Below are 19,237 nucleotides of genomic sequence, written 5' to 3'. Positions count from 1 at the left end.
ATCTCATTTACCCCTTCTTTCTTGCATACCAGACCCCTTAATCACTCAATAATCCTCTTAGCCAAACCTTCAAAATACATCTAAAATCTAACCTCTTCTCTTCACTTTGTTCACTACCATCTACTTCAGCCCTTACTTTCCTACAATCTATTCTCAACACAAAAGCCACAGAGATCCTTTCTAAAATAAGTCTGATCATAACCACCTACTTCTGCCCTTACTCTCCTATAATCTATTCTCAACACAACAGTCACAGAGATCCTTTCTAAAGTAGGTCAGATCATGTCACTCCTTTACCTCAATTCCTCACAGGCTCCCTACTTCACTCAGACTAAAAGCCAAAGTCCTTCCAATGGCCCACAAAGCTTTATGTGATATGGTTCACAGTTACCTCTGTGACATCATCTTCCAGCCTCTTCCTTGTGCTGCTTGCTTCAATCATACTAGCTTACTTGTTCTTTCTCTAAATATACCATACACCCTCCCCTCCTTACATTTGCTGCTTCCTATCTGGAATGTTCTTTCCCAGACTCACATGATTCATTCCCTTACCTATTCAGATCTTAGCCTAAATACCCACTCATCAGTGAGGACTTCTTGACCGCTCTATTTACATTTGCAATGTATCTCCTCACCCTGTGCATTTCCCTACCCTCTTTACCTATTTTCTCTCCCAAGTTTTTATTACCATAAAATTTTATGTGTGATCCTACACCTTATGATATTTTTTTCAATTTTAACAGTATTAAAAAGATGTACAGTTGAGAATCATTTATTTTTTCAAATAGACTCATACTACATATATTGTTATGGAAGGTGATTTTTTTCCTACTAAAACTATGATTTCTCCTTCAATATCAAAAATTATTTTATTGAAAAAGTCAAGTACCATATTCTTCCTAAAACAGTTTTAAACATTTCTTCCATTTAGGTTGCTTTTATATTACCTTGCCGATTAACTTCATTTTGAAGTAGCTCTTCCATTGCCTCCTCCTCAGCAATATCTAATGGTGTATCTCCTTCACTGTTGACAGCTCCTACATGTGCTCCCTGACCAATCAAAAATCTGTAAAATCAAAGAGAAGACAGTTAAGCAATGATGGTATCATTAAGACCAAATGCATAACCAATGAGGAAAATTCCTATGTAAGAGCAACAATAAAAACCAAGGATAGTAGATATACTAAGTTTTAAAAAAGTACCATAGAACATGTTTTCCTGTTTTAAATTTGTATTTCCTAATATTTATATAATGTACATTATTGCTTTACTAATACAAAAATGTTAACATTTAATGATAATTAGAAAGTCTTTCATAAGATCAGTTCAGATGACCTCCACTAAGATTTTTCATGATCTCCATATCGACTGCTTTCCTAATGATCTCCATTTTCCCAGTCTCATGCCATATCCCACAGTTCTTAACCTGGGGTTGACAGACCATCAGAAGGCCACTGAACTGATGCATACATCTTAAAATATTGTTTATGCTCAGCACAGTTTTGAAATTAAAGTATCGGTCTCTGTTTAATGTGTTACTAACCAAGCATATATATAACTATACCATAAATGTGTTTTTCTAATATTTTGATAAATGAAATCCAATATAAGTGGTTTTCGATGCACTTTGTATTTTACTTTATACATCCAAAATACAATCTTGAGAAAAGTAACCACAGGCGTCATCAAATCTGACAAAAGGGATCCAGATATAAAAAGGTTAGGAATCTCTTCCACTGTGTCATCTATACATCACCCAGAGTCACCTATTTAAAATGACTAGGGTCAATTTCCTATTTAAAAGATCGTGGCTTAGTTGTACCATACTAAGAGAAAACATACATGACCCTCAATGATCTGGTTTTGTCTTCTTTTTCAGATTCATTTCTCTTCCATACTCTACCACACGTTAAGTTCCAACAATATGGAACTGCTCATAATGCCAGACTAAACTATGCTTGTTTGGCATTCCTGATTTTACTTTTCTATATATAAAGAATGGGTTTTTTTTCTCTATATCCCTAACCACCTTAACTCTTACTCATATATATATTTTCATGACTATAAAAATATTCTCATTGTAAAAATAGTGAAACAAAAAAAATCCAGTTTTAAAAACAGGAAAAAAAGAACTCGTAACTTTAGATTTCTCCTTCTACCCTTCTACTATTATGTTCCCCTCACCAGAGATAAACATTATCTATATTTTTTCCAGTAAGTTTACTATGAGTTTATATGTGTGTATGTAAACATATATACAGAGTCACTTTTGAGGTTCTTTTTGTAAGACAAAAACTAATGAGATTATTATTTTTTTTTTATAAATTTTTTTTTCAACGTTTATTTATTTTTGGGACAGAGAGAGACAGAGCATGAACGGGGGAGGGGCAGACAGAGAGGGAGACACAGAATCGGAAACAGGCTCCAGGCTCCGAGCCATCAGCCCAGAGCCTGACGCGGGGCTCGAACTCATGGACCGCGAGATCGTGACCTGGCTGAAGTCGAACGCTTAACCGACTGCGCCACCCAGGCACCCCCTAATGAGATTATTTTCAGTGCACAGGAACCCAATGTATTATAATAGCTGAAAAATATTCCGCAGTATGGCTGAATCATACTTTTCTTTCATGCTGTCCTCCTAATGGACATGTTCTTGAATATACACTTAACACTATCAATCTTTAAAAATTTTCCCAACATGATGGGGACCAAACTATTTCCTGATCACACATGAGGTTGAAAATATTCGGATATGTTTACTGGCACTTGTATTTTCTCCTTTTGTGAATTTATTTACATCTTTTGCTTGTATTTCTAATGTGTTCATTAATTCAACAAATACTTATGGGGTGCTTTTATAGACTGAATGTTTATATCCCCCCAAATTTCATGTTGAAATCCTCACCTCCAATGTGATGGTATTAGCGGGGTGGGACTTTTGGTAAATAATTAGGCTTAGATGAAATAATGAGGGTGGTGCACCCATGATGGGATTACAGTTCTTACAGAAGAATAAGGGACTACAGCTCACTGTTTCTCTGCCATAAAGAACACAGCAAAATGGCAGCCATGTGCAAGGCAGGGAAAGGACTCTCACACCAGACACAGAATTGCCCAGCACCTTACCCTTGAACCCCGGAGTCTCTAGAACTATGAGAAACAAAGGTCTGTTGTTTACGCTACCTAATCTACGGTATTTTGTTATCCTACCCAAAGCTAAGACAGGTGTCTAGTAGGTGCTTGGTACTATGTTACATGCCAAGAATACAATCGTAAACAAAAACAGGCCTTTTCTTCAAAGAGCTTACAGTCCAGTAAAAGAGATTATTCAAAGAGTTAGATTACTGTAAAATTTTGGTAAGTCTGATAACAGAGAATTTTGTGGTGTCTAAGAGTAAATAATAGGATAATCTGATTCAGTGAGGTCAGGAAAGGATTCTCTGAAGAATATGTAGGTGTACGGAAGGAAAGTGTGTTCCAGGTTAAGAGAGAATGAAAGGCACCAAATAACCCTTGACAGTAAGTATGTATGGTCTACAACGGCCTGGTTCATTTTTCTGAAAGAATATATCAATCTCTATGTACTTCTCAAACACACACACACACACACACACACACACACACACACAGAGTCAATGAGTGTCTATTTTTCTAAGATAGTCTATGATAAGGAATGTGTTTCAAAAAGATCACTTTGTGCAATACGAAAAATGAACAGAATTTAGTATCAAAGTAGGCAGATCAGTTAAGGAGCTACCACAGTTAGTACAAAAGAATTATATTGGAAGCTTGAATTTAATGGAAGAAATGGGTAAATCCAGAGATGCCCAGGAGATACTGAGAGATCAGTTGGAAATGAGAAGGGAGTGTGAGGAAGGTATCTAGGATAAATTGAAGGTCTTGACTAGTATGATGTGATAGATGGTGATGCTAATCAATGATATACAAAAAACTAAGTTACTTCTTGCATTCGATTGATATGTTACAAATATTTCTTCCATATTGTCCCTGCATTTAAGAAAATTTTTCTTACAGTATTTTGTATATTACTAAGTTTAAAGGTTATGTAAAGTCAGGTCTGTCAAACTTTTGCTTTAAGAGGGCTTTTATCATCTTATTACATCGATCTATGTAGAGATGTAATTTTTACAGACACACATAGAGAAAAATGAAAGAATATATACTATAAAATTAACAATGATTATCTCTAAGTGGTAATTAGGAGGGATTTTTATTAGCAGGTTATTTTTTTGGGGGGGTAAGGATTTTTTGTTATCCAAGTTTTCTGCAGAAAGTTTATTTTTTATATGTGTATCAGAGCACAAAAGTAGCTACCATACCATTTTGTAGCCTGATGATTTTACACTTAATAATACATTGTAAACATTTCTCCCTCTACAAGGTAATGTTTCAATTTTTATGATCTTCATGGGACTTCTACAAAAAAAGTCATACTTGAATTGATGCAACTTTTTAGGTTTCAGAGTTTTAAAAAAATGTACTAAAAACTAAATAATATATACTACAAAAAAGTAAACGAATCTGGAGCAAAAGAGAAAAAAAGATACAAGTGGTGTAATAAACTATGCTATATGCGCCACGAAAATATGTAATTAATCTGCCAGGCAAAATATCAACCAAACAATCAGGCAGATTTATATAAAACCACTCTGTTTTGCTTAGGGAGAAATCACTCACAGGACATAAAGAATGAGAATAAAGGAGCACCGCAGAGTAGCTGCAGTGCTTGCAGCAGAGGGAGCTACAGGGGAAGCAGAGTCCCAAGGAAGTATCAGGTCAAAGCCAAATACAGACAACCCCAAATTTATATAAACAGGAAGGATGTTAAGAGACACTAACAAGAGTAAAGTTCCATAACTACTGGCAGGAAACTGAGAGCCTGGAGCAATCCCTGAGCCAAAAGATTAGGTGTATGTATATGTATTCATACAATTCACAAAAATCTCCTGTACTCTAGCACTGTCATTTGCAGATATAAATTTTAAAAAAGATACACAAAAAATAAATAAGATCCCATAGCGTTAATTCTTACCTACCGTGAATAATCTCAAAAAGCCATTCAAAGATTGGTTATGTGGAAAAAAACAAACATAAATATTTAAATTCTGAAGACTTGCAGATAGGCTCCCAACTCTGCCTCCTGACAGCTGAGTGTGACACTCACTAACTTAAAACATTTGAAGACAAGACATACTACAGGGCTGTGTGAAGTTTAAATGAATTACTAAAAATAAAATTAAAACTCTATCTTTTATTCCATCATGAAAAATCATCACATTTAGAAAGCAATGTTTAAGATAAAGTGAAAATAGTACAGGTTATCTGGAATACCAGAAATTGAATTTGAGGGGCCCTGGAGATACTGAAAACAGATGGCTATATTTCCTTCAGGAGAAAAAAAAAAAAAAGCTGGAGTACTATAAGCAGTTCATGTGACTGCTAATTAGGAAAATATATATTTACTTTAACATTTCTTGCTAAAAAAAGAGCAAATATTTCACACAGAAGTCCCAAACTGAAAATCAGAAAACTGGGCTGTTTCTCAACCTAGTTTTTTTGAATGCTTTAGAACGAAAAAAAAAAAAAAAAAAATTTTTTTTAAAAAGAGCAAGGTTTTATTGCCTTAACAATGTTTAATGATTTCCTCAAGCAATACAAAGGAGTGCAACATAGGAGATGTCTATAAATGATGAAATTCTTTATAAATGGTTGAAGTGAAAAATGTTAAACTGCCAGGTTTATTGAGATTCATAATCTAGCAACTGAGTCAATAATTTTTTTTTTGAGAGAGAGTATAAGTGGGGGAGAAGAGAGGAGGAACGGAGGGGGGTGGGAGGAGTGAGGGAGGGAGGGTGGGAAGGTGGGGAGAGAGAAAATGAGAGAGAAAATGAGAAAGAGAGAGAGAGGGAGGGAGGGAGGGAAAGGGAGAGAATCTAAAGCAGGCTCCATACTTAGCACAGAGCTTTGATTCGGGGTTCAATCCCATCACCCTGGGATCATGACCTGAGCCTAAATCAGGAGCTGGACACACAACTGATACCCCAAGTTAACAGATAATCTTGGACAGATAAATTAATAGACCTCAAAATCAAGACATGATCCAAATGGAGTTTGACAAAATTATTCGTACATGTCCTAATTTAAAAATCTGACAAAAGGTGTAAAGTTGTTAATCAAGTTATTGGTTCTAACTTGAATATGGTACATTAGATAAATTTGCAGGATTCTATTCAGGTTAAAATTATTCAATGTTAACTGAATTTGGGAGATAAATGTTGACAGTGTCTATTAATTGTCTTGGTTTATGAGTTTTGCCAAAAACCACCCATAGAAGAGATTGAGAGAAAGGGAAATAGTTCACTTGAAAATTTTGAGATTTTAATTAAAATTGTCTTTAATTTTAGAAGCTAATGAGAACACAGTGGTCAGAGACAAGGAGGAAGTAACTCCATCAGCAAGAGCTGAATATGTACTGTCCAAATTTAATGTATATTGACTTTATTCACTGTAGGAAAACGAGTATGAAAAGGTCATTATAACTTATACATCAACTTTTCATGTATTCAATACATGAATCTTTAAAAAGGAGAGAGTTAGTTCAGGCTTAAAAAGGAAGGAAATTCTATCACACAGATAAACCGCAAGATCACTGTGCTAAGCAATATAAGAGAGTCACAAAAGGACAAATAGTGTCCTTTTAAAAGTGTCAAAATCACAGAAACAAAATAGAAAGTTGGTTACAAGGGCTGGCAGTCAAGACAAGGGGAAATAAGTGTTTAGTGTGCAGAACTTCAGTATTACAAGATAAAAAAATTCTAAAGAGCTGTTGCACAACAATGTGAATATATTTGACACTACTGAACTGTAACCATTCAAAATGGTTAAATTAAAATGGTAAATCTACCATTTATTATTATTTATGTGTTTTTACTACAATAAAAAAAAATTTTTTTTAATCAGGAGGTTGGAAGGATATGACTGGAGTAGTTGTTTCCTGAAAAGTCTTTTCAAAAGGAGTTACTCAAGCTATCTAATGACACAGAAATTATGAACTACCTGAACTTTTCAAAGATTAGTAAGTAGAACATCACACTATTAACTTCAGAAATAAATGCTATTTCTTTTGGAAGTCTCTGAGCAACAAAAATCCTAAAATAAGTATAAATAGCCTTAAGTGTTTTCAGTGGGAATGCACTTTTGCTATTTCATTCTTGTAGTTCTATACCACAATGAAAAATAGTTGAAAATAGTGGTAAGAATCCAAAGAACAGTTCTGACTTGGGACTTCTAAGAAGTTTTTTTTTTTTCTTTTTTTCTTCTTTTTTGGCTTAAATAGTTAGGAACCTTATTGGTTCACACGACTGGAAGTTCAGAGGTAGACTGAACTTCGGGTTTGGTTTAAACTCATTTCAACAATGTCATCAAGTACCCAGGATAGTATTAGTTCTATCCCAAGGTGATTTCCTCATGGTTATAGGATGATAGTAACAACTAGAGCTATGTGCTTCTTTGTCTAAAAATAAAAAATGCCTTTTTTATTTTTCTAACGACTCTCACTTAAGAATGAGAAAACATTTCCCAGAAGCCTCCAAGGAATCTTATTGGCATGTCTCATTGGCCTAGATGCACAGTTATGTGCCTATTCCTAAACCAGCCTATTTCTAAAGGAACGCCATATGCTGACTAGTTAAGCATTGGTTCCTAGACTAATTATAGGCAAGAAGGATCAGATTTTCTTGAGTTAGATTTATCAGGTCCTGCCTCAGTTGCCCAGGTTAATTCCTTAAACTACATGACTGATGACAATGTCAGGAGGTGGGATGTTGAAGAGATGACCTCAGTGTATATTGCACAAGTGGAAACCAACATTAAGGGATAAAAGACAAATGTTAAAATACAAACATGAAATAGGCCAATTCAGAGCTGGACTTTGGCTGGAGTGTGCCTTTTTGGTACAATCTGGCCAGCATGACTCCATGTGAAAGAGAAGCTTCATCAACCATTAGCTCACATTTTTGACTTAATATTTCTTCTATATGTATGATTCAGCAGATCCCCTTATCTAAATACTTCTTTTCCTTATTTTACAATCATTTCTCAAAAATTAAATTTCCTGCCAGCATCCTGAAAATGGAAATATCTATCACACATTCACATACTATGAAAGTACTAAGCATTTTACAAAATTAAGAATTTTAAATTTTGAACTGTCAATAATATTTACAGAGTTTGGTTTAGATATAGCTCTACACTAATCCTTGGAAGACTAAGCATTTCACATTTAATACAATTTCCATTTATTTTATTTTTTAATTTACATCCAAGTTACTTAGCATAGATGTGCAATAATGATTTTGGGAGTAGAATCCAGTGATTCATCCCCTACATATAACAGGTTTATCAATTTTGTTGATTCATTCAAAGAACCAGCCACGGGTTTCACTGATCTGTTCTAGTGTGTGTGTGTGTGTGTGTGTGTGTGTGTGTGTGTGTGTGTGTGGTCAAGCACTGATTTCTGCTCTAATCTTTATTATTTCCCATCTTCTACTGGTTTGGGGTTTTATTTGCTGTTCTTTTTCCAGCTCGTTAAGGTGTAAGGTTAGGTTGTGCATCTGAGACTTTTCTTCCTTCTTAAGGAAGGCCTGTATTGCTATATATTTCCCTCTTATGACTGCCTTTGCTGCATCCCAGAGCTTTTAGGCTGTCGTGCTACCATTCTCATTGGCTTCCATGTACTTAATTTCCTCTTTGTTAGTCCATTCATTTTTCAGTAGGATGTTCTTTAATCTGCAAGTATTCATTGTCTTTCCTAATTTTTTCTCCTAATTGACTTCGAGTCTCACAACATTGTGGTCTGAAAATATGCATGGTATGATCTTGATCTTTTTTAACTGTCGAGGGCTGATTTGTGACCCAGTATGTGATATATTCCAGGGAATTTCCATGTGCACTTGAGAAGAGTGTGTATTCTGCTTTAGGATGAAATGTTCTGAATATATCTGTTAAGTCCATCCAGTCCAGTGTGTCATTCAAAGCCATTGTTTCTTTGTTGATATTCTGTTTAGATGATCTATCCATTGCAGTAAGTGGGTGTTGAAGTCCCTTACTATTATGGTATTATTACCAATGAGTTTCTGTATGTTTGCGATTAATTGATTTATATATTTGGGTATGAAAAGTTTTCTTAAAAACAGCAGCTCTTCATTCAGGACTTGACAAATGTTATTCCACATCCATGGTTTCTGATGAGAAATCTGTTGTCATTCAAGTTTCCCTCCTTATAGTATCGTTTCTTTCTCAATGCTATCAAGACTTTTTTCTTTAGTTTTCAGAGGTTTGTATAGAAGATGTCCTTGTGTGGAGTGCTTTGTTTTATCCTGTCTGTAATTTTGTTTTTAATGTTTATTTATTTTTGAAAGAGAGGGAGAGACAGAGCATGAGTTGGGGAGGGGCAGAGAGAGAGGGAGACAAAGATTCCAAAGCAGGCTCCAGGCTCTGAGCTGTCAGCACAGAGCCTGATGCGGGGCTCGAACTCATGAACTGTGAGATCACGACCTGAGCTGAAGTCGGTCGCCCAACTGACTGCGCCACCCAGGCAGCCCTGGAATTTTTTTTTTAATGTTTATTTATTTTCTTTTTATTTTAAAAAGTTTTTTAAGTTTATTTTTGAGAGAGAGTGAGCATGGGGGTGGGGGGAGCAAAGAGGGAGACAGACACAGATTCCAAAGCAGGCTCCAGGCTCCGAGCTGTCAGCACAGAGCCCAATGTGAGGCTTGAACCCATCGAGCCATGAGATCATGACCTGAGCTGAAGTTGGACACTTCACCGACTGCACCACACAGGCACTGCATTTTATTTTGGAGACGGAGACAGCATGAGTTGGGGAGGGGCAGAGAGGGAAAAAGAGAGAGAATCCCAAGGAGGCTCCACACCACCAGCACAGAGCCTGATGTGGGGCTTGAACTCATGAACTGTGAGATCATGACCCAGGCCAAAATCAAGAGCTGGGTGCTTAACCGACTGAGCCACCCAGGCACCCCTATCTTGTCTGGAATTTGCTGGCTTCTTGAACCTGTAGGTTTATATATTTTGCCAACTTTAAGTTTTTAGCTATCACTTACCGTTTCATGCAATAATTTTCCAGTCATGCCTTGTTACTCCTCTTCTGGGACTCCAATGGCACAAATGTTAGCTCTTTGTTATAGCCCCACAAGTCCCTAAGGCTTTATTCATTTTATTTTACTCCATTTCCTCTCTGTTGTTTAGATATGGTAATCCCCACTTATCTATTATTCAGTTTACTAATTCTTTCTTCTATCACCTCCATTCTACTCTTGAGCTTATCTGTTTTTATTTTGGTTAGATTTTTCAGTTCAAAAATTCCCATTGGATTCTTATTTATTTATTTTTTTTGCAGATTTTCTTTTTGCTGAGACCCTTAATTTTTTTTGTTTCAAGCATGCTCATAATTGGCTTGTTGAAGTATTTTTATGATAGCTGCTCTACGATCTTTGTCACATAGCTTTTTTAATTTTTAAGTAGGCTCCACACCCAATGCAAGGCTTGAATTCATGACCCTGAGATCAAGGCCTGAGCTGAGATCAAGAGTTGACACTTCACCTACTGAGCCACCCAGGCACCCCTTTGTCAGATAATTTTAAGAGTAGTAGCTTTGTCATCTCCATGTGGGTCTCTACTGGCTGTCCTTTTTCATTCAATTTGAGAATTTCCTTTGTATGACAACTGATTTTCAATCAAAATCTGGACACTTTGGGTATTATGTTAAGAGAGACACTCTAGATCATGCTTAAATCTTCTATGTTAGCTGGCTTTGTTTGGCTCTGCTGTAGCAAAGGAAGCTGGGAGGTACTATCTCATTACCATAAAGTGGGAGCAGAAGTCTAGGTTCCCCACTCAGCCTCCACTGACACCAGAGATGAGGTGGTGGCTTCTAGCCTAGCCTTACTTCTAGTTCACCATCAAGCCTTCACTGACATCTCCCTTGATGAAAAGAGTATGAATGCTTCACTACTACTCCCCATGTGGCCTCCAGTGACAATAAATAAGGGGAGGAGGTAGGCATCTTTACTGGTGGGTGAAGGTGAAAGTATTTATTCTCCACTAGGTCTCTTCTGACACACTCCAAGAGGGAACTGGTTGGTATCTACTACAGTGTGTGTTGCAGGGGTGGGGGAGTGGCGCTAGTTAACCATTTGGCGGGGATTAAAGTCTTGGCTGGCTATGCATGTGGCCTAATCTGACATTACTGCAGGAGGGGTGTTGGTGCACCTCAATATAGTCTGGTAAGGGTGGAGGTCTACACTCCCTACCTATCCTTTGCTGGTGAGAGTGTGTGGGAGAACAGTTTTTTTCCTTTGGACTTTGTCTGGTTAAATAGAGTGGTGGTGGTGGTGGTTGTTATTACAAATTTTCTGTCTTGCTAATGTGCCCCTCTATTATTATTATTATTATTATTATTATTATCACTATTATTATTGTTTCTGTTTTGCTAGTGTGCCCCTCTCCTAGTATTTGGCTAAAGAAATTAAGCTTTTTGTTGGGACTTCTTTTTTTGGGATGCCCATTGGTGCTTCTGGGTTATCAGCTTCTCCAGCTCAAAGTGTGGGATATATGACACAACATGAAAAGCCAGAAAATTCTCTCCTATGTCATTCTTTGGGTCCTGTGATGCCTAGCCATTCTGCCTTCTCTTGACCTCTCATGAGCTTATGTTTTATATATAATATTCAGGTTGTATTAGTTCTTAGAAGGAAAAACAAGGGAAAACTGGGTCTAGTCTATCTTCTCAGAAGCAGAAATTCGCTCTCATTTTTAATTGTTGAATTACGATGCTTAGAACATTACCAATTTTAACCTTAGTTTTTTATAATTTATCAAAACCCTAAAGGCAAAAAGTATTATTTTTGTATATAAGTCATGTTATCAGTCCAATTGGTTAGTTCTGATACCTTGCCAAATACTTTGCTTAACTTCTGACATCATGGTTCCATAATTCTGCTATAGATACAATTACTTATGCCAATAGCAAAGACCAGGCTAATACTTGTGAGAAAAATGAATCTGTGAAAGTGGGGTCTATCTTCCAGTTGTCTAGGAACCTGGATTGTCATTAGTTAAAAACAAAAAAAAAAACAAAAAAAAAACCCTCAAAATGTGGGAAAGTATTTAAATTCCTCTATTCTCTTTGCAAAGCCACCTTTAAATACAGGAAGTCCTCAAAGTTCTCTCTTTAGCATTTCCTATTTCTCTCAATTACTCCCCAGAGCAATGACTCTATACTGCTTTGATAATACACTAAGTCCTGAAAAGGCATATTTATTAAAATTAATTATATATACTCCTGTCTTACTTTATTAATGCAACTTTCCATTCCCAGAGGCAAAATTCCTACTCATTGTGCAACAATTCTAACATGCACATTTCCCTCACATTTTAATATCACTGAAATCTACAATCGATCAATGTTACAATCCATGATGTCTTATAATGGCTATCGGCTAGGTGGCAGACACAACATGGTTGTGATTATCTGTCCTCATGTGCCTTCAGTCACAGTTATTCATATGGTTTTCACTTCAGTCAATTCATGTGCATCCTTGTTACCTTATTTATTGAACTTAACTATTGCTTAAAATGTTTTCCTGGATGTTGTCTGAAACTTGTTGATATCTATCTTCTGGAAAGATAAAGAAAGCATCAAAATCAAAACTTGCAGAATGCATACAAATGACTTAGAATATAATCCCAAAGGCAATAAGAGAACATTCCTTAAATTTTTTTTAAAGTTTATTTATTTTTGAGAGAGAGAGAGAGAGAGAATGTGAGAGAGAACGTGAGCGAGAGTGGGGGAGGGGCAGAGAGAGAGGGGGAGACACAGAATCCGAAGCAGGTTCCAGGCTCTGAGCTGCCAGCACAGAGCCTGACACGGGGCAGAAACCCACGAACCGCAAGATCATGACCTGAGCCGAAATTGGACACTTAACCGACTGAGCCACCCAGGCATCCCAGTAAGACAACATTCTTTTTTTTTTTTTTTTTTTTAACATTTATTTATTTTTGATAGAGTGAGACAGAGCGCGAGCCAGGGAGGGGCAGAGAGAGAGTGAGACAAAATCCAAAGCAGGCTCCAGGCTCTGAACTGCCAGCACAAAGCCCAACATTGGGGTCAACCTGCGAACCGTGAGATCATGATCCGAGCCAAAGTCGGACACCCAACTGACTGAGCCACCCAGGCGCCCCAAGAGAACATTCTTTAAAAACGTTGCATCAATAAAATGCTAAATTTAGAAAACGATACTGTGTGAAAAACCCAGGTGATTAAACATACACAGACACAGAAAGTATCATAATTTCACTTTTGTAAACTTTTAAAATTGGAATATAAAGTAATTACACTGTGTTACAACAATGGCATCTTAATTAAACTTCATGAAATCCAGTATATGCATTATAAACACTCCCAATATAGTCCTGGCTTCCTACTGCATCATTTCCATTAGCATCTCAAATAGGGCCTATTTAAAACCACATTCCACTACAGTCTCTCCTCTGCTTCCCCCAATCTTGCTCTTTAGATCTCTTAATAGGTTTAAAGGCATCATTGTCCCAGTTACAAAGGTTAGACAGGGAGGTAGAATAGTGTAACAGCTTAAAGTGCAGACGTGAAAAGTTAGACTAGGTTCAAATCCTAGCTCTGCCACTTACTTACTATGATTACTTTTTGACTCAAGTTTCCTAATCTATAAAATAAGAATCATAATACAGGGCCATCATCATTCACCCAAACCCAAATTTCAAAATTTTTCATATTTAAAAAGGTACCGTTGTAGATTATGTAACACCCCCACTGAGTCACATTACTGTTTTTGCAAAAAACACATTACTGTTTTTGCAAAAAAGAAATGTACAGTACATTGTATAAACAGACTATAAATAGCCTCATATCAGTTCAGGTCATGGTTTGTTGCCAAATGAGCTTGTATCTAAAGTTACAATTAGTCTGTCATTTTTCCAAGTTTTTGGGGTTTGGAATTGTGCATATAGACCTGTGGGGTGGTGGTAATATTTTCATGTGACTGTTAGGACGATTGAAATGACATATACTTAAAGGACTTAGAGCAATGACTAGTACAAGTTAAGCACTCAATGAACATTAGGTATTATTATCAAGCCTTATCACCACCTTGATTCTTCCTCCTACCTTACTACCTAGATCCAGTGAATCACACCAAGCCTTATCAATTCTACTTTCCAAATTTCTTTCAAATATGCACCACTTCCAATTTCATTGCCATTGCCCTAGCTCTCTTGTCCAACAATACTAATCTGTGAAGAACAGTCTTCCTAAAATACAGAGTGAAGATCATCATGTCCCTAAAAATGCATTGCCACTAAAGGTCAAACTTAGCAACGTACACTAATTCCTCTATGCTGTAGACTCAGTTCATTTTCCCAATCCAATCTGCTACCTTCCATATACCCCTCATGCTCTTCTCCCTGAAAAACTATGGCTCCAAAATCCCCTTATCCAATGGAATCAGAACCAGTATTTGCTTGGTTAACCATAAGCTCTAAATAAGGATTAACAGGGGTGCCTGAGTGGCTCAGTTGGTTAAGCAGCCAGCTTTGGCTCAGAACATGTTCATGGGTTTGAGTCCAGCGTCGGGCTCTGTGCTGACAGCTCAGAGCCTGGAGCCTGCTTCAGATTCTGTGTCTTCCTCTCTCTCTACTCCTCTCCTGCTCATGCTTTGCCTCCATCTCTCTCCATCTCCTCCATGGATAAATGTTAAAAAAAATTTTTTTAAATTGGAAATAAAACATAAATGAATATATGAAAATAAATGTAAATAAGACATTTATTTCAACATAGAAGATACTGGAGAATGTCTCCAATGACTTAAGTCCATGATACTTTTCTTGCATAAAGCATACTCATAATGCATTTCCTAAGACTTCAAAGTGTCTTTTAAAAAATAAAGGAATGATTGGGGTACCTGGCTGGTTCAGTTAGTTGAGTGTCCGTATTCCACTCAGGTCATGATCTCACAGTTCATGAGTTCGAGCCCTGTGTCGGACTCTGCGCTGACAGCCCAGAGCCTGCAGCCTACTTCATATTCTTTGTCTCCCTCTCTTTACGCCCCTCCCATGTTTGTGTTCTCTCTGTCTCAAAAATAAATAAACATAAAAAAAGTATTGATAAAAAACAGCATTATGAATAGTAACAATTAACTTAGTTAACATTTACTGAATACTATATATGCTGTATATTGTGTCAACTGTCTTATATATGCTATTTAATCTTCTCAATAATCTTATAAAGTAGGGATATGTATTAATACTTTCATTTTATAGATATGGAAACAGAGGTTCAGAGAAGCTGGTACCAGAGAAGCTGGTAATTTGCCTAAAGTTACTAGCAATCAATTGGCAGAGTTAAGATTATAATGGAGTTTTTGATTCCTAAACGTTAGGTCAGTAATATAATAACATTTTTCACAGGCATGGTGGTGAAGTTTATGTATTTCTTAAATTGGTTAAGAATTTGATTCTTTTACCCAAGAGAGCAACATTATTGAATTCCAGACGTAGGATTCAACAGGTGCAGACTGTGAAGCAAGATGTCTAGTTTGTTGAAAGGCTCAGCAAGGGGATCAGAGTGGCTAAAAGAGCCTGAGAGGAGTGAAGAATATAAAATCACAGGAGTAATATGAGGTCAAACTATAGCCTTGTAGGCTATCAGAACTCTGGCTTAAACTCTGAATGTATTATGAACCCACTGGATGGATATGAATAAAAATGCGGTATTACCCCACTTATAAAATATTATTTACTTAATTTTTAAGATTTACTTTTAATTTTTTAATCCCTATACCCAACGCGGGGCTTGAACTCATGACCCTGAGGATCAAAAGTCACACACTCCACTGACTGAGCCAGGCGCCCCCTGCCCCATTTGTAATATTTTTTTTTTCAACGTTTATTTATTTTTGGGACAGAGAGAGACAGAGCATGAACGGGGGAGGGGCAGAGAGAGACGGAGACACAGAATCGGAAACAGGCTCCAGGCTCCGAGCCATCAGCCCAGAGCCTGACGCGGGGCTCGAACTCACGGACCGCGAGATCGTGACCTGGCTGAAGTCGGACGCTTAACCGACTGCGCCACCCAGGCGCCCCCATTTGTAATATTTTAAATGGATCATCCTGGCTGCTGTGTGGAAAACAGATGGTGGGAAGAGGATGGTTATGGTTAGAATAACTGGAACTCTAAGTCCAGTGAAAAATGACAGTGTGCAAGATTATGAAGAAATTAAAGAGGTGACAAAAATAGTAAGATACTGGATATATTTTGAAGGGTAAGCCAAGAGAAATCTTGAGGATGTTTATGGAATAAAGGTTATAATGAAGAAGAAAAGCCAAACCATAAATAAGCCACCACAAATATTTAAAAATTAGCATATCTTTAAACAGCTGATTCTTTAATGATCAAATGACAAATTTCATGAAACTTTTTCCATGCTGCAAATAAGACCATGAGAATGTCACTGAATGTAATCCTACTTGCATTTTATAATGATATAAAATCTTCTATAGTGGTAGCTTTGAAACGACTCCAAACACAAAGAAAAATATGTGAAATATACTAATTAATCAACATTTCATTCTATGTACTATAACACTATGTACTATAATTTTTCTCTACTACTGAAAAATTTTATGGCAAACACCAAAGCTACTCAAGATAAAAGCACTTCCTTTTTTTTTTTTTTTAATGTTTATTTACTTTTGAGAGAGAGAGCAAGCCAGAGAGAGAGCAAGCGCACAAGCAGGGAGGGACAGAGAGAGAGAGAGAGAGAGAGAGAGAGAGAGAGAGAGAGAGAGATGGAGAATCTGAAGCAGGCTCTAGGCTCTGAGCAGTCAGCACAGAGCCTGATGCGGGGCTTGAACTCACAAACTGCGAGATAGTGACCTGAAACGAAGTCTGACGCCCAACTGACTGAGCCACCCAGGAGCCCCCAGATAAAAGCACTTCTTTTTATTTTATTTACTTATTTTAACGTTTATTTATTTTTGAGAGAAAGAGATAGAGCGTGAGTGGAAGAGGGGCAAAGAGAGAGAGAGGAACAGAATCTGAAGCAGGCTCCAGGCTCTGTCTGAGCTGTCAGCATAGTGTCTGGCAGCGGGCAGGGGGGGCTCAAACTCACAAGCAGTGAGATCATGACCTAAGACAAAGTCAGATGCTTAACCGACTGAGCCACCCAGTCACCCAAGATAAAAGTGCTTCTTCAACATCTGTGGTGGAGCTTAATAAAGGAAAAGTGGTAATGAAACTAAAATACCAAAAGATACCAGAAAAATAATCACATCAATAACCAAATATTAATAAAACATATTGTTTATGGAGTACAACTCTGCAATCCAAAAGAATGAAATCTTGCCATCCGCAACTACATGGATGGAACTAGAGGGTATTATGCTAAGCAAAATTAGAGGGAAACAAATATATGACCTCACTCATATGAGGACTTTAAGATACAAAACATGAACATAAGGGAAGCAAAAATAATATAAAAACAGGGAGGGGGACAAAACATAAAAGACTCTTAAATACAGGGCTGCTGGAGGGGTTGTGTGTGGGGCGGGGGTGGGCTAAATGGGTAAGAGGCATTAAGGAATCTATTCCTGAAATCATTGTTGCATCATGTGCTAACAAACTTGGATGTAAATTATAAAAAATAAATATAGGATAGAAAAAATAAAGTTTTATTACGAAAAATTTTTTTCACATAAATATACAAATACCTATGATTTGCAAAAATAAAAGGGCAATTCCAAGGCTAAAACTAGAGTCATTCAAGTAAACAGCATTCATTGGTTAATCACAGGGACAGGCTGAATAAACTACAATGATTACGTCACAATGGAGTACTACACCTAAAAAGAACAATGAGAAATACCTCTATACCCCACTATATAGTCATCTCCAGACCAGACTATTAAGTGAAAAAAGTGAAGAAATATGTGTATGGTATTCTATCATTTAGCTACAAGAGGGAATATTTTAAATGATGCTGACATTAAAAAACAAACTGGGATAAAATATAAAATTTGAAAAATAGTGTAGAAGGAAATAGGATGGTAAAGCAGGAACTGCCATTAGAACATGGTATTTTATGGAAATTATAAAACAAACTGAAGTTTAAAAAGCAAACTCCAAACAATAAAGTTAAACAATCAACCTAATAGGTATATCTAGTTGGTAGCATAACCACAAAGAAAAGAACTATTTCAAGTGACTTCAATACATAGTAATTTGATGGTATATTTGAAGCGAGATACCTTAAGTACAAAAAGAAATGACCTCCTAACCTCTGCCAAAAAACAAACAAAACACAAAACTTCAAACTGCTTCTGGTAATCCTACTGTTGTTGTTAGTGGTATTGATGTTATAAGTAGTCTAATGTATGTGTAATATATAATAATGAAGCAAATTAGTAATTGCGTGTTATTTTAATCTTACAGTTCCTGGCAACAGAAGTATAGGGAGAAAGGAAATACTGATACAAGATAGAAGAGGTTAAAGGAAAACACCTTGGTACCAAATCTGAATGTGAAGCAATGACCAACTCAGTAGCAATGAGTACTTCTAGCACCCATTACAAGAACAGGGCTCTTTGGGGAAATGGCAATTCCAGACCCAGGGCAGAGGGAAAAAATGAGTCTGGAGCACCTTGTAACACTAGAGAGCAAGAAAGGTTGAAAGATCATTTTCTTTGGTCATATCCAAGGTCTTAGAAGCCAAGAGGAAGAGATTTCTTGATGACCAAAGATACATAATTTACTAATCAATAAGGATGGTAACATCAATGTATTAACCACATTAAGTATATTTCAGTGTCCTCATGTGGTCTTTTCTGTGTGCATGCACCAGATGTCTCTATTTTTTGCATCCAAATTTCCCCTTCTTTTAAGGAAATCGGTAAGACTGAATTGCCCCCTCCCCCCTCCCCCCAAGTGCCTCATTTTAACTTAATTATCTGTTTAAAGGCTGCATCTATACAGTCACATTCCAAGGTTCTGGGCTTCAACAGCTGAATTAGGTACAGATACAATTCAGCATACCAAAGGAAAAGAATGATGTTAATGCATACATTTCAAAACCGACTCATCAGTATTCAGTAAAACAATACATATGCT

General features: G+C 36.8%; 1 protein-coding gene across 9 annotated transcripts in view; it reads right to left on the bottom strand.

Annotated features, from left to right (window-relative positions):
* Nucleotides 1-19,237, bottom strand: part of PPP1R12A (protein phosphatase 1 regulatory subunit 12A) — a 161,588-nt gene that overhangs the window by 85,271 nt on the left and 57,080 nt on the right. For all 9 annotated transcript variants that reach the window (XR_005795409.1, XM_040491344.1, XM_040491348.1 and 6 more), the window contains exon 3: nucleotides 948-1,066. Coding sequence is in view for 8 of the 9 variants with exons in the window: in XM_040491344.1 (XP_040347278.1) it covers nucleotides 948-1,066 (119 nt within the window). In the remaining variant the exon portion in view is untranslated. The remainder of the gene's footprint in view (nucleotides 1-947; nucleotides 1,067-19,237) is intronic.

The sequence above is a fragment of the Herpailurus yagouaroundi genome, unplaced genomic scaffold (assembly GCF_014898765.1).
Source record: "Herpailurus yagouaroundi ecotype Mexico unplaced genomic scaffold, PumYag 182, whole genome shotgun sequence".
Classification (NCBI taxonomy): domain Eukaryota; kingdom Metazoa; phylum Chordata; class Mammalia; order Carnivora; family Felidae; genus Herpailurus; species Herpailurus yagouaroundi.
Note: the sequence above shows the minus strand (reverse complement) of the source record. Positions and strands in the feature narration are given on the sequence as shown.